This window comes from Giraffa tippelskirchi, chromosome 2 (assembly GCF_054371585.1).
Source record: "Giraffa tippelskirchi isolate mGirTip1 chromosome 2, T2T-mGirTip1v1.2.pri, whole genome shotgun sequence".
Lineage (NCBI taxonomy): Eukaryota > Metazoa > Chordata > Mammalia > Artiodactyla > Giraffidae > Giraffa > Giraffa tippelskirchi.
The window spans coordinates 144,285,736-144,311,947 of NC_137276.1; the positions used below are offsets into that span (position 1 = coordinate 144,285,736).

At 36.4% G+C, this 26,212-nt stretch overlaps 1 protein-coding gene across 3 annotated transcripts in view; it reads left to right on the plus strand.

Moving 5' to 3' along the window:
• Window positions 1–26,212, plus strand: part of NAALADL2 (N-acetylated alpha-linked acidic dipeptidase like 2) — a 1,599,429-nt gene that overhangs the window by 1,137,815 nt on the left and 435,402 nt on the right. For all 3 annotated transcript variants that reach the window (XM_081570965.1, XM_081570964.1, XM_081570966.1), the window contains 2 exons: window positions 1,072–1,215; window positions 23,497–23,589. In XM_081570965.1, the coding sequence (XP_081427091.1) occupies window positions 1,072–1,215; window positions 23,497–23,589 (237 nt within the window). The remainder of the gene's footprint in view (window positions 1–1,071; window positions 1,216–23,496; window positions 23,590–26,212) is intronic.

Here is a 26,212-nt window from a genome sequence, read left to right on the forward strand (position 1 = left end):
TAGGTTTCCATGTTGCCTCAACCCTGACATTTTCCCTTTTTTTCTTTTTTCCTGAAGAATGATATTTATTTTTGTATTAAAAAGTCATTGTTTATATTTCTATGGGGCTTCCCAGGTGGCTCAGTAGCAAAGAATTTGCTTGCCAATGCAGGAGACACAAGAGATGCAAGTTCAATCCCTGGTCAGGAAGATTCCCTAGAGGAGGAAATGACAACCCACCCTAGTATTCTTACCTGGAAAATTCCGTGGACAGAGGAGCCTGGCCATGGGGTCACAAAGAATGGGACACGACTGAAGCTACTACTTAGTATGCACACACCTGGAAGGAAGGATTCTGTGCACCAATGAGAACAAGGCATCTGAAGGGTCTTAACAATCATAACACCATTCCATTTATAGTATGAGAGACACCCTTCCCTATGTCTGGTGTCTCCCTGTTCAGTGTCCCACCTACAGTCTCTGCTGGGAGGAGGACCAGGAGCTGTTCATGTTGACTGAATGAGTGAGGGCTTCGGGAGGAGAGACTCCTTCACAATCAGAATTTGACCAAGCCCTGCTGTTTTCAGCCCTTCCTTTACCTCTTTTTTAATAGGTAGCTGATATTTTCAATTCTCAAGTCTCTCTGGGTTCTATGGTACAAACTGCATTGCTTTTCAGCTTCTTCACTCTGCTGGCTTAGGTTTTGGTCTCCTTGATCTGTCACATCAGTTGACACTCATCTGCTTTCCAGCTTCCAGTGTCTTACTGCTAGTGTGTCTCCTATTCTCTTTGCCCCTGTGAATTGATGCTTTTCTATCCCTTTGTTGTCATTTCAGTAGCGAATGGACATAAATGCCTGTGTACAATCCGCCATCATGAACTAGGTTACATAATGCTATTTGGACTGAATTTTTATTATCAAGTATCTCAAATCATTTTTAACAAATAGACAGTATAACTAAGGAGTAAACAAACAAATGAGTTAAAAAAAACTTACCACTCATCATTTAAATACTTATTATAGAAAACCTGCTCTTCAAGTGTCTTTAATTTCTGTTTGCTAAGGATTCTATTTTTCTCTTTTGAATACAGATGGAAGCTTTAGACAATACCAATCAAACCTCACCTCTCTACTAGTGCAGCCCATCTCAGCATCTCTTGTTGCAAAACTCATCTCTTTGCCAAAGGATAGAACCACAAACGGTGCCTGTAGCCCTCTAGAACTTCCAAATAATGGTAAAGTATTTAATGTCTTTCTGTGTGTCTTATAGTTTTTATAAGGCACATGATCATTTTTAATCTGTTTGATCGGCATGTTTAGGATTATTCTTTCTCGAAAAGAAAAAAAAAACAAAACATTGTTTTGTTGATATGAGCATTTATTTCTCTTCTCTGGCTTTTCAAAAGTAATTCTATAAAGACTGAGAGTTGACCAAGCTGAGAGATTAAAAAAAGAAGAAAAGCATTTTGAACTGCAGCTAAGAAAAGCAGCTTTACAAATAAAGCATTTTGTACGTTCATGAAAATCTGCTTAACATAGCTTCTCAGTTTCAGCTTCAGCAGGCTTGTTGCCTGCCAAGATTCAGTGGATAGCAGTCAGCTATCTGGGGTATGAAGTCTTTTAGTAGAAAGCATTAAAGCCTAATTCCTGCAATTGACTAAAAAATCCCTCTGTCTTTATGCATCATTGCTGGAGAGATGCTTCTTATACTGCAGTGCAGTTTGTCAGGCCTTGTTGGACCACATAGGATAAAACTAAAGTAGTTAAGCTACCTGTGGTGGAATGAAAGTCATGGGCTGCATCTTATTTCTGCCTCCAGCCTCAGCATTAGACTTCTAAAGGAGAGACTCTCTTTATATATTGTTAAATTTGTATTTAGTTGGCTGTGAAATTCAACTTGAGGGGTCCGTTTTTGTGTCCAGACCCAGAGGCTCAACCACCCATGTTTTATCTCATTTGTTTACTCCTGACAACAAAAGCATAAAAAAAATATGTTTTGAAAAAGCCTAAAAAATGAAAAAAAAAGACCCTGAATGCATTTAGAATTGCCCTTTCTTAGGGACAGGTTTTTTAAACTTCTGTAGATTGAGAACCTCATAAACTGATTATTGATTGAACATAGTAGGAACTATAGAAAACAATACTAAGACTACATCCTCAAAATAGGAAAGAAGTTGTTGAGGAGATTTTTGTTTAGCTTTTTCTATCTTCTAGTCTTAGCCCAAAAACTTGTTAATGAGCTCCATTTGCTAAAATATGTAATTAACACTATACTAATAATTTCCTTGTAAGAAAAGCATCAGACATTGAAAAGATCAGATTTAAGTCCAGATTTAATTAACTGATGGGTTTATTCAATAAACAGTCAGAGTCCCTCCTATCTTAAGCTGCAGAAGGAGATCCTGATTGCCTCAAGTCTATCAGCTTATCACATCAACCATGTAATGACAGCTGGTTCAAGGATGATGCAAATTTGGCCAAACAGAGATATGACTCAATCTCTAGACTTTGAGCAATGGCAAATTTTAATGGTAAACTGAATAAGAAATCATATAGCTCTAGGATATTTTGGTCCTTTTGAGGACCTTGAGGGCATAATACCTGACAATGGAACCAAGGTGAGGAAAAGTGAAAGTGAAGTCATTTAGTCGTGTCCGACTCTTTGCGAGCCCATGCACTGTAGCCTGCCAAGCTCCTCAGTCCTTGGAATTTTCCAGGCAAGAGTACTGGAGTGGGTTGCCATTTCCTTCTCCAGGGATCTTCCGGACCCAGGGATCAAACCCAGGTCTCCTTCATTGCGGGCAGATGCCTTACCGTCTGAGTCACCAGGGAAGCTAAGGTGAGGAAGGGGTAGATGAATAATGTAAAGAGAGAGAGTGTGAGAGACAGACTAACTCTTGCCCACATCATTTGATACCTAAATAAAGCCTTGTCTGAAGCCATAGCTACTGAATTAGCCGTATATATGTCGATACATTCCCTTTTTAATAGTCAACTTATTTGTTTGATTTTCAGTTACTTAGAAACAAAAGTCATGCAGCTGATACTGTAAAACTTACACTAAACTAAAGAATATCTGCATTCATGAAACAGACTCAGCAAAGTGTAGTGAAGAGGAGGTTATTTATATGGCAAGTCCTGGGAGAACTAAGAAAATTGAATAAGGGATAGAAAAACAAGCAGAAGAAAAATTTCTTGCCCAAATATAAACAGATTTTTTGCATTGACTAAATAATTAGATATTGATGCCATTTAATTTCCCATGACCGTATTTTCTGTAGGTCTTACTCACTGATTATATATAGTCAATCTTTGTCCTTGAGAGTCAATCAATAGCTGGGAATTTGAATTTTCATATATTAATCTGAGCTTGTCATTAAAAACCATGACTGCAGTGAAAAAAAATTAGATGAGAAAGTATAAAATCCATTAGTATAATACAGAGTGGAAAGCCTTAATGAATCATGTTAAAAGAAATATTTTAATATGTTTGAATTACTTTTGATAAATAGAAAAAAATGACTTACTATGATGCATAAAACTTAGTGTCATCAGTGTTAAATTTTCACCTATGTAAATTTGGATCATATATCTTCAGATCATATATCTTCACATATGCATATATATGTAACTCCTATTTCTCGATTCACAATTTTATATGTTCTTTGTTCAAAATATTTTTATCAGAAGAATTTAATCTCTTCTGATAATGTTTATAATTCTTACATATTTAAAATGAATTTTGAAGATCTATATTTCTAATTTGTTAAATGAAAGTATGCATTATTATCATTTCTTGAACAGAAGTGTAAAAAGATGTACTGAAAATATTATCTACAAACTTTGGTGATTTTACAATTTTTTGGCAAATAATACAAATTAGCTCTTGAGGAGACATCCACTAACAAAAAATGTTAGTAAAAATAAGTCTAGCATTGCTGTTTTTTACATCTGAGACTAATCATCCTGTTCAGTGTAGCCTCAGTGCTGCTGTATGTGAATCCCGGAGTACGTCGTACTATTCACGTAAAAAAAAAAATGTCTTGAGCTGTGTGTGTGTGCATGTGTGTATATGTATGTGAAGTAGGCAATGGAGTAGTTTGGATGGGAATAGCTACCCACTCCAGTATTCTTGCCTGGAAAATGCTGTGGACAGAGGAGCCTGGTGGGCTATAGTTCATGTGGTCACAAAGAATCGGACATGACTGAGCGACTAACACTTTCACCTTGGATGAGATATGGTGTGGCTTGGCTTTTGGAGACTTGCTAAAAGAGAATTCCCCAGTTGATCTGAAGTAAAAGATAATTTAAAGCTTATTTTAGAGCAGCATGGGCTTTAATAACTTCTAGCCATCAATATGGAGAGAACTATCTAGAAGAACATGAGGAAAAATGTAATTTATTCAGACAACTCCTACAAAACATTCATATAGGTATGATGCCCACTCTTTAAAAAATTCATTGAGCTAGACTGCTGTAGGAAAGACTGATAGATCTTGTGGTAGATGCAAGCTAGATGTTAGGAATCACTAAACTATACTGGTGATACCCCAATTTCATCTGGCAGCCTCTTCAAGCTGCCAGTTGCACAGTGAACCTAGGAGTCTGAGCAGGAAGCTGACAACAGAGTAATCTATAGAACTAAAGATCAGCCTTCATGAGCTGCCAGTCTGAAGTCCTCAGACAAAAGGAAGAAAAAGCTTCAGAAATCACTTTGAAGATCTGTTCATCAAGGGTCTTGAACAGAGTGAACATAGGTGGGAAACCTATTGTCCAAAGTCCACGGAAAGTACAGTCAATTCTCTGTTTCCCAGGGAGTACAGGTTGGGTTTACAGAGGGTGACACAGATCTGTCATTTAGCAGAACTTCTGGAGTTTCCAGCTTTCCATCCTGACAGCTTTGATTTTAGGAAATAAATATAGCGTGGATCCAGTCTAGAGTTTTGTTTGGTTGTTTGCTGAGAAGACTTAAAGACAAGCTAAAATATACACTTTTAAGCAAAATTCCTTTAACAAGTATTTTCCAACTTTTAATGTTTCTCAGCAATTTTTATAGGTTCTTGCATTCTTATCACATGTCACCTAAGTACATGTCACTCCTTCCAAATTATGGAAGTTCCAACTAAACTCTGTAGTTTATATACAAATCCATCAGAGCATACCCTACCTTTATATTTTGAAGATAATTTTTCATTATCCTTTTTTACACAATGGGTGATCATTGTTATTTTACTATTCTAGAAAGTGCCAGAGATTCCTGAATGCCTTTCTGGGTCTATATTCTGCCATTCCCTTCATGTGTCCACAGCTTTTCACCATATTTTATTCATTATTATCCACATATGTCTTGCAAGTTGTAAAGCCACAATATCCTCTAAAACTCCATGTAAGTGCCACCGCCTCTGTGAAGCGCCCTTTAAAAGTCTACTCCAGTTGGAGGTACCCTGACTCTCTCTGTTATGCTTTAGGAAGTTATTAATGTATCCTATGTAGTATGGGGATATCATACTTTTCTGAAGAAGAGATAAGCAATGTGAATTTTTGTTCGAATGTATTGTTTCTACTTTATTTCTATATGATTTCAATTCTTTCAGGTTTCCTTTATAATCCAGTACATGATCAATGTCACATGAGAATGTAAAAACAGTGTGTACTATATAAATGTCAGGTGTGGAGTGTTATACATGTCTATTTAGACCAAGTATCTTAGGTCATTCAAATATTTTGTATCTTATTTTGAGCACTACAATCTCCCACAGTAAGTATCAATTTATTTATTTTATCTTGTAGTTCTATTAATTTTTGATTTATATATTTTATAGTCATTTCTTAGGTGTTTATAAATTCAAATATTCCAGGTTGGCTGAAACACTTATCAGATAAAGTTGTCTTTATATCTAGAATGCAAGTCTTAAATTTGATTTGACCTGATACTAATTTAGCTACATTAGCTTTTTAATTTTTTTTTCATTCAGTGTCTTTATGCTATATCATTTTTTACTTTCAACCTTTCTGTGTCTTTCTTTTTTTAGCATGCCTAAAAAAAGCAAATAATTTGTATTTTATATGCAATCCAATATTTTAACTGGAGCATCTAATCCATTATATTTAATGTGATTACTAACATATTTATGCTTATATTTTTCACTTTGATTTGGGTTTCTACTTTGTACCACATATTTTCCTTTTATTTTGTATGTCCTTTTGGTTTTAGGTCTTTCCACTATATTTTTTCCACTACCATTTTAGAAGTTATCAATATTTTTGTATTTTTTTAGAGTTACACTAGTCTTATTGCTTCTTGGGTATCTCCTCTCCTGCTTTGCTCTGTGGTAGGTCTCTTGGAAGGGAGTGGGGAGAGCTGTCCTTTTAGGGTTCCTACTTCATGGAGGAAGAGTGTCTTTTTTGGAACTACTTTCTTCTCTCCAGCTTGGACAGGCCAAGGGCCTTTTCTTCTGACCTTTGTAGCCCACAAAGCTATCAAAATTAAAAAAGTTCTCCAGGTTTAATAAATTTCCCTTAGCTTTATTACTTTACTTATCTGGGTTTCCATCACAACCTATATTTTCAATCTAGTAATTCCTTACTTTCTTGCTAGAACTTAGATGCCATTAACAAGATTTGTTACATATTTTATTCAGCATCTTAAATTATGTTTAATGGGAGGGCTGGTCCGAATATCCTAGCCCACCATAATCCTAGAAAAGGCACCCTTCTCTCATTTATTTCCTGGCAACACAAATGAATGACTCAGGGAATATACCCAAGTTGCTCAACATATAAATCAAACTGTCATCAGCAAATCAATGATGTACTAAACTGTGCAATCCAAGGAAATTTATTTAGGGGCCTATGGAAAATGAAAATGGAAACAGAAAAAGGATGACTAATTATTATCCCTCCTAAACCTAAAGTGAAGAATTGAAGAAAAAGCAAGAGAGTTACAGAAAAACATCTACTTCTGCTTTACAGACTATGCCAAAGCCTTTGACTGTGTGGATCACAACAAACTGTGGAAAATTTTTCAAGAGATGGGAATACCAGACCATTTACCTGCCTCCTGAGAAATCTGTATGCAGGTTAAGAAGCAACAGTGAGAACCGGACATGGAGCAATGACTGGTTCCAAATTGCGAAAGGAGCATGTCAAGGCTATATACCCTGCTTATTTAAATTCTATGCAGAGTACATCATGAGAAACATTGGGCTGGATGAAGCACAAGCTGGAATCAAGATTGCAGGGAGAAGTATCAATAATTTAAGATATGCAGATAACGCCACCCTTATGGCAGAAAGCAAAGAGGAACTAAAGAGCCTCTTGATGAAAGTGAAAGAGGAGAGTGAAAAAGCTGGCTTAAAACTCAACATTCATAAAGCAAAGATTATAGCATCTGGTCCCATCATGTCACAGCAAATATTTGGGGAAACAATGGAAACACTGACAGACTTTATTTTCTTGGGCTCCAAAATCACTGCAGGTGGTGACAGCAACCATGAAATTATAAGGTTCTTGCTCCTTGAACGAAAAGCTATGACAAACATAGCATATTTAGAAGCAGAGACATTGCTTTGCTGACAAAGGTCCATCTAGTCAAAGTTATGTTTTTTCCAGTAGTCATGTATGGGTGTAAGAGTTGGACCATAATGAAAGCTGAGTGCCGAAGAATTGATGCTTTTGAACTGGGGTTTTGGAGAAGACTCTTGAGAGTCCCTTGGACTGCAAGGAGATCCAACCAGTCCATCCTAAAGGAAATCAGTCCTGAATATTCATTAGAAGGACAGATGCTGAAGCTGAAGCTCCAACACTTTGACCACCTGATGCAAAGAACTGACTCATTGCAAAAGACCCTGATGCTGGGAAAGATTGAAGGCAGGAGGAGAAGGGGATGACAGACGATGAGATGGTTTGATGGCACACCAGCTCAATTCATGAGTTTGAGCAAGATCTGGGAGTTGGTGATGGACTTGGAAGACTGGCATGCTGCAGTCGATGGGGTCACAAAGAGTCAGACATGACTGAGTGATTGAACTGAAATGAAACCTGAAGTGGCAAAAAAAGAAAGTAGTTGCAGGAACTGGCAAGTCTTTGAGCTTCAGGAGAGGCTGGTCTGTTGAAGCTGTGGATTTCAGCTACGGAACACCGTCACTGCCAGCAAGTGACCAGTCAGAAAAGGTAATGGAAAATAATCTTTCTCCTATCTAACCTCCTGATCACTTGTTAATATCTTCCATTTGCTAAACTTAACTTGGAGCCAAGTGTAAAGGAGCCAGGTAGATGTACTCTACAGAGGTTAGCCTTCTGGATCAGAAAGCTGGTTAAAGGATGAACACAGATCTGGAAGGACAAATAGAAAATATGCAGCACGGAGTATTACAGATGACTAGCCTGTTGACTAATATGATGATTTGTGATATGTAGACTGTTCAGGCTGAAAGATGTATAAAAATATGTTAGTTTTCACTGTTAGATAAAAGAAGGTAAAAGCTATTTTTTCCTGGTGTTTCAGTTCAGTTCAGTTGCTCAGTCGTGTCCGACTCTTTGCAACCCCATGAACCACAGCATGCCAGGCCTCCCTGTCCATCACCAACTGCTGGAGTTTACCCAACTCATGTCTATTGAGTCAGTGATGCTATCCAACTATCTCATCCTCTGTTATCCCCTTCTCCTGCCTTCAATCTTTCCCAGCATCAGGGTCTTTTCAAATGAATCAGCTCTTCACATCAGGTGGACAAAGTATTGGACTTTCAGCTTCAACATCAGTCCTTCCAATGAACACCCAGGACTGATCTCCTTTAGGATGGACTGGTTGGATCTTCTTGCAGTCCAAGGGATTCTCAAGAGTCTTCTCCAACACCACAGTTCAAAAGCATCAATTCTTCGGTACTCAGCTTTCTTTATAGTCCAACACTCACATCCACACGTGAGTACTGGAAAAACCATAGCCTTGACTAGATGGACCTTTGTTGGCAAAGTAATGTCTCTGCTTTATATGATATCTAGGTTGATCATAACTTTCCTTCCAAGGAGTAAGCGTCTTTTAATTTCATGGCTGCAATCACCATATGCAGTAATTTTGGAGCCCCAAAAATAAAGTCTGACACTGTTTCCACTGTTTCCCCATCTATTTGCCATGACGTGATGGAACTGGATGCCATGATCTTAGTTTTCTGAACGTTGAGCTTTAAGCCAACTTTTTCACTCTCTTCTTTCACTTTCATCAAGAGGCTCTTTAGTTCCTCTTTGCTTTCTGCCATAAGGGTGGTGTTATCTGCATATCTTAAATTATTGATATTTCTCCCTGCAATCTTGATTCCAGCTTGTGCTTCCTCCAGCCCAGCATTTCTCATGATGTACTCTGCATATAAGTTAAATAAGCAGGGTGACAGTATACAGCCTTGACATACTCCTTTTCCTATTTGGAACCAGTCTGTTGTTCCATGTCCAGTTCTAACTGTTGCTTCCTGAGCTGCATACAGATTTCTCAAGAGTTTCCTGGTATTTACAGTCTTCAAAATATTTTCCAATTTAGATACTTTTGCTAGTTAAAATAATAATATTTAGTTAAACTTTGAATTTTTTTTCCAAATGCATGCAAGCTCACAAGAGTACATACATACATGGATTTATCTGTGTTTATGTGTTCACTAAAGACATGGTTTAGCTGCTATTGCCTAAAAGTGTGTGGTAAAAGAGACCAAACAAAGAGTTTCTGTTTAATATCTGTTTGCTAGTCTCACTTTTTCAGAACCAAATTTTTATAGTACTAAAACATATTTTGGGAGTATTTTGCATATTTTTTTCTTTTCAATGTGATCTCTGTTATTACAATATGGTTACTATTTACTGAGTTAGAAAATAGATAAGCAAAAATATGCAAACAAATTACATTCTGTGTTAGTCATTTTAGGCTTCCATAATAAGATACCACAGACTGAATGTATTAGAGAATGACATTTATTTTCTCACAGTGCTGGAGCTGAGAAGTCCCAACTCAAAGTGCCAGAGAATTAGGATTCTGGTCAGAGTTGTCTCCTTGGCTTATAGAGGACTTTCTTCTCTTTGAGTCCTCACATGGCCTTTCCTCTGTGTACACACGGAGAGAGTAACAGATCTCTTATGTCTCTCCCTTTTCCTTTAAGACCACCAATCCAATCAGATTAGGTTACCATTCTTAAGATCTCTTCTAACTTCAATTTTCTCTTTAAAGATTCTGTGTCCTTCCTTTCCAATACAGCCAGATTGGAGTTGAGGGCTTCAACATATGAATTTTAAGGGACACAATTTAATCTAGAAAACATTCCTAATACCCAATAATGATAACTATCAATACCTTGCTATAAATTAATCTAGATTTATATACAAATATGTTATATAACCAAACGAGTCATACCTTACACTATGGAATTTATTTTGAAAATTAAGTATCTCTACTTTATCATGAGAGTTAATCTTTCTTAATATACAGACTATATTAAGTTTTACTAATCACCTTACTCTTTGTATAGTGGGTTTATCCAAATCAATATCCAGTCTAGACGTAAAAATCATATTTCTTCTAATGCAATATGATCCTCCTTTTCTTCTTTTTACACTCACTTGTCTGTGAGACCAAGTCACTTGTTTTGCATGTCTTATCATCTTGATTGTGGGATGCTTCTTTGTGATTTGTATTCAACTAATTCTTCTAATTCCTGTAAGCTTGAAATTAATTATTAGGGTTTATAATAGACCATTCAGTGTGTTTAGAAAAAAAAAATTAAGTACATTTTCTTGAGGCTGATGTTTTTGTCAGTATCCAGGACATGGTAAGGCAAGTCCCATTGATTCATGTGAGGTGAGTCTCGAGGGACAGAGTTGGATCCTAAGACTGGAATTACCCCTTTGCATAAGCCCGCACTTACTGAAGGATCTATTGCAATTCAATTTCTGAGATGATTTCAATATGGCAGGAAGAACATGGTGTTTGGGACAGGTCCAATTATCAGTTTGTATACATTCGTGTGGATTTCTAGTTGCTTGCTGCCAATCCTTTCTGATTTGTCAGTGTATGCTATATCAATTGATAAACATTTAAAATAAGACTTTTAGTCTGGAACATATAATATCCAGTCACTAGTGTTGGTTCAAAAATACCCTTGACAACAGGAAAATCCCATGTAAAAAAATGAAACACCCACATGGGTATGGTATATATTATGATGGTGTATAATCCAGAAGCATTTTATACTCAGATTGTCAGAGAAGCAGTTGGCATTTAGGAAGAATTTTAGAAGATTACAAAGTCTCAGTCATGAAAACTGTGATTCTAGAGCAGATTCATTTTGTTGGGATGCAAGAAAACTGAAAAAATAATTCAGAGCCCAATCCAGGAAATTCTAAATTCAGGTAGCCAAGAAAGAGAGATGGGTACACAAAATGAGACAAATATCCGACTAAAATTAGGAACTCTAGGAAGAACTTTATCTTGGAAACAAACAAATGGTTAATCATTGCAGCTGGAACTCAAGAGTTAGCAGCAATTGTTAGTGCTCAAATCTCTCTAAATGATGTTGGAATTTTTCCTAGATACCGGGTAAGCTTACAGTGCGGGTGGAGATGAAGCTTTGTTAGCTATTGGGGAAGAAGATGACTGAGAATCAGTTCATAACAGCAACAAAAAGGCAAGAAAGAATTATCACTGGAATATAATTTCTGTAGCAGATAATTTTTCCTGCAACATGATTAAATTAAGGACTGGAGAGAGGCAGCTGCTTTTATGTCTTTTAGCTCTGACATTCCTCACCCTATTTGAATGCAAATGTTCTCTGAGGAGAACACATTTTTGTCATCTTGAAATCTTTTGAACTTCACATATCAAATGTAAAGCTGCCATCCAGCTATGGAATATGAAAGACAGAAAACATTTAGTAAATGTGAGTTGGAAATGTTATCTTAAAGTAGTAATGCATACACACATATATATGCTCTGACTTTTCAAATAACAAACTGCGTCTAAATGTTCCCCAGGATTTTCTAACTTCAAAAGTATTTTTATTATTTTGAAATACATTCAAACTTACAGAAAAGTTGCAAGAATAGCACAAAGAAAGATCTTCCCCACCTACCTACAGGAAGGCTGCCGCTGCTGCTGCTAAGTTGCTTCAGTCGTGTCCGACTCTGTGCGACCCCATAGATGGCAGCCCACCAGGCTCCCCCATCCCTGGGACTCTCCAGGCAAGAACACTGGAGTGGGTTGCCACTTCCTTCTCCAATGCATGAAAGTGAAGTCGCTCAGTTGTGTCTGACTCTTAGCGACGCCATGGACTGTAGCCTACCAGGCTCCTCTGTCCATGGGATTTTCCAGGCAAGAGTACTGGAGTGGGTTGCCATTGCCTTCTCCAACAGGTAGGCTACAGAATGATAAACAGTTGCATCTGAATTCTCTCATGATGGCATTCTTTCCTGCACTAACAGCATTACCGCTGCAAACAGGAATTAATCTTTGATGCATTTCTGCATGCACTCCAGGGCCCCATTCAATTTTTGCCAATTGCCCCAATAGTGTCCTAAATATCAAATAGATCTAAACTAGGCTCATGTCTTGAAGTTATCAAGTCTCAAATGTCCTTCAACTGGGAATAGTTTCTACTTTTTTTTTTTTCATTGCTTTATCTCCTTTAAAGCTTAAGTGCCAGTTATCTTCAGAGTGTTTCCCAGTCTAGGTTTATCTGATATTTCTTGTGAATAAGTTCAGGTTCTGAATCATTGGCAGTAATGTTATGGAAGTGAGACTGTGTTTTTCTCATAGCTCATATTAATTTGTTCCATAACTGGTAAAGCTACCTTTAATCACTTGATTAAGGTGGTGCCCACTAGATCTCATCAAAGTTAACTCTTTATTCTTTTTTTAAAGTAATCAATAAGCATTTGAAATCACACAAACATCTTACCCCCACCATTTCTACCTTCATCTATTACTTTCAATGTTCATTGATGTTTCCTGCCCAACTAGTCATTGCCAAGATGCCAATGGTTACCTTCTAAGTCCACATTCCTTCCACTTTTATCAGTTGGCATTCTCCTTTAAAGAAGAGCTTTCTTGGTACTCCCCTGACAGTCCAAGGGTTAAGATGCCAACACCCCAACTGATATAGGCAGGACTTCCTAATACAAAATTTTTTTAGTTTTCTTTTTTAATTTTAATATTGCATTTTATTTAATTCAAAGTATCCAAAATATTATCTCTCTATTGCCATCAGTATGCATGCTTAGTAATGAAATAATTTATTCTTTTTTCATTCTAAGACTTCAAAGTCCAGTGTGTATTTTACATTTATAGAACAATTCAATTAAAACTACATAAATTAAAAAAAATAGATTTTATGCTTTTAATGGATTGTATTTTATGGGTAGAGTTGGTGATGGACAGGGAGGCCTGGCGTGCTGCAATTCATGGGGTCGCAAAGAGTCGGACACGACTGAGCGACAGAACTGAACTGAACTGATTTTATGGATAAAGATCTTTCTGTACTAAGCCTCTGGTCATAAGGTCAAACAATTTTAGCTTTTAAACATTTTCATTTAAATCTTACATTCAGAAAACAACACAAATTATAAGTACATACCCCAATTACTTTTCACAGCTGAACCCACCCATGTAACACATGTATCTAAATCACCTATGGGGTCTTCAGTCTTCTTTAGTCTATGTTTTCTTTGCTTATCGTTATATGATCTTGCCTTTTCCATGTTTCCTAATTTGTTTTCATGGAAAAGCATTTTATTTTAAATATAGGAGTGTGTACACGTAAATCCCAAACATCCAATCTATCTCTCCCTCCACAATCCCCCCTGGTAACCATAAGCTCATTTTCTGTCTGAGTTTTGTAAATAAGTTCACTCTCTTATTATTATTATTATTTTAGATTCCACATATAAGCAATAGCCTATATGTCTATCTCTGTCTGACTTACTTCACTTAGTATGATAATCTTCGGGTCTATCTGCCTACAAATGGCATTATTTATTCTTTTTAATGGCTGAATGTTCCATTGTAAATATATACCACATCATCTTTATCCATTCATCTGTTAATGGACATCTAGGTTGCTTCCATGACTCAGATGTTGTAAACAGCTCTATAATTAACATTGGGGTGCATAGTATCCTTTTGAACCGCGTATTTCTCCAGATACATGCCCAGGAAAGGGATTGCAAGATCATGTGGTGGTCTATTTTTAGTATTTTAAAGGATCTTCCATACCAAGTGTAGGAAGTTTCCCTTTTCTCTATACCCCCTCCAGCATTTATTGCTCACAGATTTTTTGATGATGGCTTTTCTGACTGTTGTGAAGTGATATTTCCTTGTAGTTTCAATTTGCATTTTTAAATAATTTGTGATGTTGAACATTTTTTCATGTGCCTCTTGGCCATCTGTATGGCTTCTTTGGAGAGATGTCTCTTCCTAATCCAGTTTATGCTTCATTTATTAATCTCTCTAAACATGTCCATAAATGCACAGTTTACCTAAATGATCATGTATATCTCTTTGTATTGTGTTCTTTTCATTTATAGTGTATCCATGTTTCTACTTAGTATTTTATGTTTTAACAGTCTCACATTTTATTGCAATTTTCTAAGTAATTTCCCTGTTGAGGAAATCTATGTTGTTGTCTGTAATTGCTATTGAAATTATACTGCAAAGAGTTCAATTATCCTTGTAGGATAAATTCCAAAGCACAAGATTGCCAATGTTATTGCTATGAAGAGTAGTATTGCATTGCCAATGAGTGTGTAAATTAGCAATGCCAACAGCAATAGATGTGCTATGAACATGAAAGTTTATCTAAGATTTTACTGATGTTTATCATTAAAATGGAGAGTGTGAACATAGTACTGATTTTAGTGAAGGAAAACAGGCTATGTGAACATGTGCTTTCAGACATGGGTAAGGACTATTATGAAACAGTATTATTAGGATCAACATCATATGTGGGGTTGTACCTAAATAAATGAAAGCCAGTGTTTTGCTATGTTGGATGCCATTATTTGGACCTGATCTTGGGCCTGTGACTCATAAGGAAGTCCTTCTCTCAGCTGGAAAGAGCCAATGTAATCTTAGCATCCTTGTAAAAGAAATTCTTTACTGTCTCAGACCTCTATGTTTCTTTTAAATAAAAGTTACACTTCAGGATGTAGAAGAGGGCAGGTAAAATAATTTGGAATCTGTCCATGAAAATGTCTAGGAACTCTGCATGACATATAAGAAAAAATGTTTCTGAAAGTATCTTATCAAAAAAAAAAAAAAAAGTAAAATGTCCAGAAGGAAAAACAAAGACAGAATGAAAAATCAGGGAAATAAACAGAAAAATTGACTGCACAATTTTCAGGTGTTGGGAAAGGTTATGGGTCACAGTGAATTAGGTAAATTAAAGTAGGAACATAGCACTCACATGGGGACAAAGGACATGGTTATGGAGCTATAGGGAGCAAAGATTTGTAACTAACATCTATATAAAACCAGGACCATGGAGTTGAAGTAGGAAAACTGGAAAGGAATCCTCCTACTGATGAAGAAAAGCTTTCTTCTGCTTGAGCTCTGGATAAAAAATAAAAATAAAAATTTAAATGACTTTAGAAATAAAAAATCCTGGCTTAGAATTTTCACTAACATTGTAATATAGAAACACCAAGCCAAAAAATTAACATAAAAATTGTATCCAAGCCAGAGTTGCCCTTGGGATGCCTGGTAAAAACAAAGGCAATGCTGGGAAAATATGTATTGGAGAAATACTAAGCAAAAGAAATATGGAATAATTATATTAGTGTGAGGGGAGACTTTAGGGTATAATTGGGGTAGAAACGATGTAAAGAATAATTGTTTTTTGAGACCCCTATGGAATTCTCCAGGCCAGAATACTGGAGTGGGTAGCTGTTTCCTTCTCCAGGGGACCTTCTCAACCCAGGAATCGAACAAGCGTCTCCTGCATTGCAGGCAGATTCTTTACCAGCTGAGCTACTAGGGAAGCCCTATACATACAAACACAGTGTTCCCTTCTCCAGGGGATCTTCCCAATTCAGGGATCTAACACAGGTCTCCCACATTGCAAGCAGTTTCTTTACCAGCTGAGCCACCTGGGAAGCCCAAGAATACTGGAGTGGGTAGCCCATCCCTTCACCAGCAGATCTTCCCAGCCCAGGGATAGAACCAGGGTCTCCTGCATTGCATGCAGATTCTTTACCAGCTGAGTTACCAGGGAAGCTCATTCTAAATAATCTATATAGAAATCAGGGAATAGTAGCAATTCCAAGCTTGCATACATGTAACTAGTCAAAAAATACAAGAATGCCAAGATAAATTGATATATTAACATCATATGGGAAACTACAAAATGTCTCAATAATTGACGGAGAAAGTATGTAGAACAGTGAAATTAGAGCTACACAGTTTTCAAGCTTGATTTACTGAACCTATGAATGAAATGCTGCAACCATGTAATAGGGAATGCACATTTTTTATATGGAACATTTATAAAAATGTTTAGTCTCTATTTATCATTTATAATAGCCTGCCAGTGTCACAAAATAAATCTCACCAAAAATCAAATTATCAGCATATAGACCTTACTTTCAGTTCATTAATTAAATTAAGCTATTCATCAATATTAAAGCAGTAACCCATACCATGTATTTGAATATTATGAAAATTCTTTGGAATAATATATTTATTATAGAAATAATTATCATAGAAGTTTAAAAATGTTAGAATTTGTGAGATAATAACACCTTATATCAAAATCAATGTACTTCAGTTCAGTTCAGTCACTCAGTCATGTCCGACTCTGCAAACCCATGAATTGCAGCACACCAGGCCTCCCTGTCCATCACCAACTCCCGGAGTCTACTCAAACCCATGTCCATCAAGTCAGTGATGCTATCCAGCCATCTCATCCTCTGTCATCCCCTTCTCCTCCTGCCCCCAATCCTTCCTAGCATTAGGGTCTTTTCCAATGAGTCAACTCTTCACATGAGGTGGCCAAAGTACTGGAGTTTCAGCTTCAATATCAGTCCTTCCAATGAACACCCAGGACTGATCTCCTTTAGGGTGGACTGGTTGGATCTCCTTGCAGTCCAAGGGACCCTCAAGAGTCTTCTCCAACACCACAGTTCAAAAGCATCAATTCTTCGGCGCTCAGCTTTCATCATGGTCCAACTCTCACATCTCATACATGACTACTGGAAAAACCATAGTCTTGACTAGACGGACCTTTGTTGGCAAAGTAATGTCTATGCTTTTAAATATGCTATCTAGGTTGGTCATAACCTTCCTTCCATGGAGTAAGTGTCTTTTAATTTCATGGCTGCAATCACCATCTGCAGTGATTTTGGAGCCCCCCAAAATGAAGTCAGCCACTGTTTCCATTGTTTTCCCATCTATTTGCCATGAAGTGATGGGACCAGATGCCATGCTCTTAGTTTTCTGAATGTTGATCTTTAAGCCAACTTTTTCACTCTCCTCTTTCACTTTCATCAAGAAGCTCTTTAGTTCTTCTTCACTGTCTGCCATAAGGGTGGTATCATCTGCATATCTGAGGTTATTGATATTTCTCCCAGCAATCTTGATTCCAGCTTGTGCTTCCTCCAGCACAGCATTTCTAATGATGTACTCTGCATGTAAATTAAATAAGCAGGGTGACAATATACAGCCTTGATGTACTCCTTTTCCTTTTTGCAACCAGTCTGTTGCTCCATGTCCAATTCTAACTGTTGCTTCCTGACCTGCATACAGGTTTCTCAAGAGACAGGTCAGATGGCCTGGTATTCCCATCTCTTTCAGAATTTTCCACAGTTTGTTGTGATCCACACAGTCAAAGGCTTTGGCATAGTCAATAAAGCAGAAGTATATTTTTTCTGGAACTCTCTTGCTTTTTCTATGATCCAACAGATGTTGGCAATTTGATCTCTGGTTCCCCTCCCTTTTCTAAAACCAGCTTGAACATCTGGAAGTTCATGGTTCACATATTGCTGAAGCCTGGCTTGGAGAATTTTGAGCATTACTTTACTAGTGTGTGAGATGAGTGCAATTGTGCAGTAGTTCTAGCATTCTTTGGCATTGCCCTTCTTTGGGATTGGAATGAAAACTGACCTTTTCCATTCCTGTGGCCACTTCTGAGTTTTCCAGATTTGCTTGCATAATAAGTGCAGCACTTTCACAGTACATAGAAAATCTATAGCCTTAAAGACATGTGTAACAATTGAAAGGAAATGAGCTAAGCATCTTAAGAATTTAGGTTATAACACATACACACAGAGAATTTATTAGGCAAAATTTAATACAGACACTAATAAGCATAGCATATAATATTATAGCAGGAAATAAGAAAAAATTATTGAGAATCCCTAAAACTGTTTTTTTGAAATTCTAATAAATTAACTAAATCTAGTAAAACTGATGAAAAGTTTAAAAAAAAATAGACTATGTAAATTGATGTTAGAAATAGAAGAGGAAACAAAATCACAGATAAATGATTTTTTGAAGAACAAGAATAAAATGAACAATTAAATACATTTAGAATAAACATAAGAATCAATTTGCTTATACTGATTAATAATAATAACTTGAAAATGTTAAGTGAAACAAAATTAAAATATACAGTGAGTTAAAATGTACTTCTCCCTGCAACACATACAAGAAATACCAGTCCAAATAGTTTCATATACTAAAACTACCTCTCCTTTGTAAAATTGTTAATTTGTGCTGTATAAAAACTCTTACAGAATCAATGAAATGAAGCAAAGATCCTTAAATATTTGTGAGATTTATAATTTTATTTTGTGAGAAATTTGTCACAAATTTATAATTTGTGAGGATTATAATTTTAATATCAAAATCAGACAGGAAAAAATAGAGAAGAAAAATTATTAATGTCACTTATATATTCATATATTCTAAAAGTAGTAGTAACCAAACACACAAAAAAATATATCATGACCAAGAAGGGCTTAATCCAGGAATATAAGCATTTTTTTTAACATTGTAATGTGAAAAGACTTGCAGTTATCTCAAAAGACGATTCAATGTCTGTTTATGCTAACACCTCTTAGCAAAGCAAGACATAAAAGTGATCTTACTTTTAAAGGGAATTTCCCAGAAAGCTGTAGCAAATAACTTAAAAAAAAAATACAGTTATAAAAACATTTGTAGTGAACAAGACAAGGCAAGGACCAAAGAATGCTGCTTTTACTACCTCCATTCCACAGTGCACTGGCAGTCCTAGAAAAATGTTGAGAACAGTAGATAAGTTATAAAGATTTAAAGGGAAAAAAAACAAAACTATTTTTTGTATGTATCTAAGTGAAATTAACAAAAATAAAAGCTCAACCGATTAACTACTAAAACCTATGGAAGATTAACAAGAAGGCATTTTATAAGACTAGCATATGAAATTAAATAGCATGCTTATACATTGTAAAATAATTTTAAACACTGTATTTTGTTACTATAGCAGGAAAAACTTAAAATAATTTAATAATCATGCAAATCTTTTATAAATAAAAATATAAAATTTTTTAAAAGAAATAAAATCAGCTGAAATAAATTGAGAAGTATACCATAATAGATAAAAGATATAATTTTCTCAAATGGGTTCACTAATTTGATGCAATCCTAATGAAATCCTGAAATGTCTTTTCATGGCACATGGCAAACTAATATAAAAGTTTTCATAAAATTAGGCCTGGAAATTTCCCCCAAATTGAATAGTTAAATTAGATGATGATGGTGGTGCTGGTAGTAGTGGTGGTGATGGTGGTGGTTGTAGCGGACCCAGTATTTCAGTCATGACAAATTTCTATTAATTAAAACAGTATGGCCCTGTTAAAATGAGTTATATTAGCAAGGATAAAAACAAATCCATGTATAAATTAGAACTCAATATTAACATTAATGAAGCTTCTTCATTAGTGTTTCATGGAAAAACAAAAAACGATCCAGTGAGAACTGGTGTGTGAGTGAGTGAGTGTGTGTGTGTGAGTTGCTCAGTCATGTCCTTCTCTTTGCAACCCGATGTACTGTAGCCGCCAGGCTCCTCTGTGCATAGAATTCTCCAGGCAGGGATACTGAAATGGGTTGCTGCTACCTTCTCCAAGGGATCTTCCAGACCCAGGGATCAAACTCAGGTCTCCTGCATTGAAGGCAGATTCTTTATGGTCTGAGCCACAGGGAAGAATTAGTATATTTGTGTGTAAATGGTATTATAAATTGTAAGGCACTATATCATAAGGTAATATTTCAAGCAGTTTTCAGTACATTTGTACATACCGTAAGGTTTTCTTACTGCTGAACTTGATAAAAGTTAATATTGAATCTTGGAAAACCAGAGATGGTTCTTTAGCTGTATCTAACTCAAAAGTAAAATAAAAATATTAAAAACAACTCTAAGGTCATGACTCCCTCATCTAAAGTTCATTTATCTGAATTGTTTGGAGCAAAACTAGAACAGGGAATTAAATGTTAAAAACAAACATATGATTCCAACTCTATCATGTTTTGGAAAAGGCAAAACTGTAGAGACATTTAAAAGATCAGCGGTTGCCAGGAGCTTAAGAGGAAAGGAGAGAGTAACATAAACAGGTACAGCACAGAAAATTTTTAGGGCAATGAAATTATTCTATATGACACTATAATGGTACATACCTATCATTCTGCTTATGTCAAAACCCATAGAATGCACAGTACAACAAGTAAAACAATGTGATTTATGAAATTTATGGACTTTAGTTAATGTATTAATATTGTCTCATTAATGGTAACAGGTATTGATCATGCAATGGAAGATGTTCCTGGTGGACTACAGTCCATAGGGTCACAAAGAGCTGGATGCAACTGAGCATGCTTGCATGCAATGCAAGATGCTAAATAGAGGCAGGGGAAACAGGGTATTTGGGAACCCTGTATTTTCTGCTCTGTTCGTCTGTATTTTTGAAACTGCTCTATAAAAACAAAGTATACTGATTTTAAAAAGTAAACAAAAACATGTAGCTTCTTAATTAGAACCACAATGCTCAGTTCTAAGCAAATTTCCTTTTTTCATATATAAGGCACTCAGGTATTCTCTTCAAGTCTCTTTACTCTTGTTTTAGTTAAAATTTTTTTTAGTGTAGTGATTTTCTATTTGAGCTGTTACTTTGGCACATTCAAAGTAGCTCAGTGGTAAAGAAATGCAGGAGACACATATTCCCTGGATTGGGAAGATCCCCTGGAGGAAGAAATGTCAATCCACTCCAGTGTTTTGGGCTTCCCTGGTGGCTCAGATAAAGAATCTCAGAGAATCTCAGATAAAGAATCTTCCTGCAATGTGGGAGACCCAGGTTCAATCCCTGTGTCAAGAAGATCCCCTGGAGAAGGGAATGGCAACCCACTCCAGTATTCTTGCCTGGACAATTCCATGGATAGAGGAGCCTGGTGGGCTACTGTCCATGGGGTCACAAGGAGTCAGACACGACTGAGTGACTAACACTCTCACTTTCATACTACAAAGAAAGAAGCAACTTATTTGTCATAATAGTTTCATCTGGCAGTAAGAAGTTCAATTTGGAGCCTTGTCTGCAAAGTGTGTCTGTCTGTCTTTTTTTTTTTTTCCTTTCACTTAGTTGTGTCTGATTGTTTTACAACCCCATGCACTGTAGCCCTATGGCTCCTCTGTCCACAAGATTTTCCAGACAAGAATACTAGAGTGGAGGACTTCCCTGGTGGCTCAGTGGTAAAGAATCTGACTGCCAATGCAGGAGACACAGGTTCAATATCTGGTCTGGGAAGATCCCACATGTTGTGGAGCAACTAAGCCAGTGCACCACGACTATTGAGCCTGGGCTCTGGAGCCAAGGATCTGAAACTACTGAAGCCTGAGCACCCTAGTGCCTATGCTTAGCAGCAACAGAAGCCACTGCAATAGAAGTGCACCACAACTAGAGCATAGCTCCCACTTGCTGCAACTAGAGAAAAGCCCTTGCACCAATGAAGACCCAGTATAGCCAATAAATGAATAATATATATATATATATACCAAAGAACACTGGAGTGGGTTGCCATTTCCTCCTCCAGAAGATCTTCCATGCCCAAAGATCAAACCCATGCCTCCTGTATTGGCAAGCAGATCCTTTACCACCCACTGAGCCATGAGGGAAGCCTCTACTTTGCATTAGCTGCTTTCTAATTGTCACCCCCTCCCCAACAGTTTTACCTGGCTGCCCTAGAACCTCTCCTAGGGAAACTACCTTTCTACCAGTACTTTCTTCCTCCCCACCCGCCCCAGTCCTCAGACTTCCCAGGATCCATCAAATACAGGATTAACACTTGTGATCATCAAAGACATTCAAAGATCCCTTCAGGGCTGAGAATGAAGTCCTTTCTGATTGGTGTCTTTGCTTCTTTGTTGTCAAATTTTTTTACTATCAAGCATGAATAGAAAAACTCAAAGAGGCAGAGCAGTTGGCAGAGATTTAGAAGAGAGGTGAGAGACCTATAAACATAAGTACAAAACTCCAATATTTGAAAATATATGTCGCTTTAAAAATCTTTATTCTTTTAATTTGTGTAATGCTTTCCAGTTTTCAAAGTGACAATGTAGTAATGAATCAAAGAGAAAAGGTTAAATTACCTCCACATGTGATTTTGTTTTGAAACTAGGCAAGTATTTAAAATTGTTTGGAAATATTTTTATCTGATTATTATTTTTTTTAAAAAATAGAGTTGCCCACATATCCTTGAGATCTTGTTCTGTGTGTTTTCTTGTTGAACCCCATTGCAGTTTTTAATGTGAAGTTTAAAATTGCCCTTTTGGGAAGGATTTGGGAGGGAGGGTCAGGAAGAATGGGGAACACATGTACACCCATGGCTGATTCATGTGAATGTATGGCAAAAACCACCAAAATATTGTAAAGTAATTAGCCTCCAATTAAAATAAATTAAAAACATAAAATAAAATAAAATTGCCCTTTTATGGCTCTACAGTTCTATGAAGCTAGTAATTGTATCTTAGTCATCATTGTATGCTACTGCTAAGTCGCTTCAGTCGTGTCCGACTCTGTGTGACCCCATAGATGGCAGCCCACCAGGCTCCGCCATCCCTGGGATTCTCCAGGCAAGAATACTGGAGTGGGTTGCCATTTCCTTCTCCAGTGCATGAAAGGGAAAAGTGGAAATGAAGTCGCTCAGTCGTGTCCGACTCTTAGTGACCCCATGGACTGCTGCCTACCAGGCTCCTCTGTCCATGGGATTTTCCAGGCAAGAGTACTGGAGTGGGGTGCCATTGCTTTCTCCGCATCATTGTATAATAAGTACCTAAAATTGTCTACACAAACTTTCCAATGCATATTTGCCAAAAAGTGTGACATTTGTTACCTAGAAAAATCCAATTGTTTGGAATAATTTGATGATATTGTATAAATAAATTTGGATGCTTTAAGAAAAATTAAAACAGCAGAATTTAGAAAAATGAGTGTATTTTAGTTTTGTTTTTGCTCTTTTTTTTTTGCAGAGGAAAGAATTGTCAACATGAAGATTGAAACAGTCACGAAATTTGAAACAGTTACTAATGTTGTTGGATATTTAAAGGGCTTGACATTTCCAGGTAAGTAGACCCAAGTATTTATAATCTACATCTTATATAGTGTGTTAGTTGCTCAGTTGTGTCCAGCTCTTTGCAACTCCATGGACTGTAGCCCGTCAGGCTACTCTGTCTGTGAAATTCTCCAGGCAAGAATACTGGAGTGGGTTACCATTTCTTTCTCCATGGGATTTTCCTGACCCGGGGGTTGAACCTGGGTCTCCTGCACTGACAGGCAAATTCTTTACTGTCTGAGCTCCCGGGAATCCCGTCTTACATATCACAAATGCTCTATACAATATCATAGTTAAATGTCCTGCTTTAGAGGCAATTAGGTTCATGCTACTTTAAGGGGTGGGTGATATATAAAAGCAAGAAACAGGTCTTTATTTTATTTCATACCAAATCTCTTCAAAGATAAATCATACTAGAGTGTAAGAGGAAAAACAAAACAGACAAAACAGAGTTTAGATTTGTTAAACTGGCATGTACCTTTGAGTGAAAGCTACAGAAGTCATTGTTTTTCTTTTATTCACTGTGACACCATTGAAGATTTTATTTTTATAAAGATCTTTTTTTTAAAAATGAAGTATTTTTGTTTTAATTTTTTTTTTAATAAAAATTTTGGTTTCAAATATTTCAGTGTTGGTCTGTGTCCCATCCCTAATCCTTGGTTCACCAACAATTCTGCCTAATGTTTGTGTGGCTTTAGGTTTTGAAGATGCTTATGAAAAAATTAACCTGGCTAAATTTTAAATAATTTTATACCTTGTTGTGGGATCTTATGGAACCTTCACATGATGCTGTATAGGCTAAAGAAGTGAAAATAACTGAAAAATACATTAATTATCTAATTAACATCAAAACTTCTGAATACATTGTGAGACTGAATGATATCACTGTCTGTGGTGCGTGTTACATACAATATGGAATGCAAGTCTTTTAGTACATTTGTGTCACTTCTATTTATTTGGTAGGGATATTTACTTAAGTTCTTTTTGGAGAATTATCTGTCTCCATTATTTTAGTCAAATTGACCCCATAATTGCTAACTCGGAATTTTGAGATCAAGTTTTACATCCCTGCCAAGTTTTCTGCCAGCCAACTCTAAAAATTCATGGACATCTTCTGTTTGATTTCCTTACAGTAGCAATGTTGAACAACCTCTGATTATAATATCTTTAAATGCAAGATATAAATGATTTTGGAAATCGTTGCTGTTGCATTTCAACCATTTCAGTAAATTTCCATCATAACAATCTCTAATTGAAGTATTTGAAATATTTATCATCATTGCTACATTTGTTAGTTATTTTTGAAGAAAATATTGTACTGAATTATACTGGATTCAGGATAGAAAAGCTTTCCTTATTGCCACTCAATGTAGAAAAAAACACCGACTTTTTAAACTTGGTTTAATTAATAGTATTCCTTAATGTATAATATGTTTCTCATTTTTATTTGCACTTTACACAAAAATATTGATCATTCACATGCTTTCTTTATTTTGTGACTCTGAAAATTAGAAACGGCATCAATTAGTATTTAGTTTTCTAGATATGGTTTATCAAGAATGCGGGCTTCCCTGGTGGCTCAGATGGTAAAGAATCTGCATGCAAATACAGGAGACCTGGATTCTCTTCCTGGGTTGGGAAGATCCCCTGGAAAAGAGAATGGCAATCCGCTCCAGTGTTCTGGCCTGAATGATTCCATGGACGGAGGAGCCTGCGGGATACAGTCCATGGGGTTGTAAATAGTCAGACACAACTGAGCGACTAACACTTACTCACCACTTATCTAGAACACAGACAATTCCAAACAGAATTTTTATACATATCTGAGAAATGAGTGAATCAATTCAACATTGCAGGCAAACTATATGTGTGTGTGTTAGTTGTTCAGTAGTGTCCAACTCTTTGAGACCTTATGGACTGCAGCCCACCAGGCTCCTCTGTCTATAGGGTTCTCCAGGCAAGAATACTGGAGTGAGTTGCCATTCCCTTCTCCAAGACATCTTCCTGACCTAGGGATTGAACCCAAGTCTCCTGCATTACAGGCAGATTCTTTACTGTCTGAGCAGTTGTACTATATATACCACTAATTAAATTTTAACACACTGTTGATGGATTAAATTCATTGTTGGTTCCAATATCAGAGAGGAAAACTAAAATTGCTTCACTCAGTAATGTTTCCTGTAAAGTAGCTTTTTGATGCCATGAAGCCAAGAGGTGATTTACTCATTCTACACATGTGTAGTACTTACTGTGTGTCAGGAGCTATTGAAAGTGCTTTACTTACTTAAAACTCCAAACAACTGAATGGAAATAAAGACACAGTTGTAGAGAATAAACATTTATACCAAGAGGATATATCTGTATCTATCTATAATAGATAATGAGAATCTACTATATAGCACAGGATCTTTATTCTGTGCTCTGTGATGACCTAAATGGGATGGAAATCTAAGAAAGGGGATATAGGTATACATATAATTGATTCACTTTATTGTATTGCAGAAACTAACACAACATTGTAAAGCAACTATATTCCAATAAAATTTCTAAAAAAGATAAAATTTAAAAGAAAAAAATGATGTATGCACTATTTTATACCCATTTTATGGTTGAAGAAGTTGTCATGAGCACCT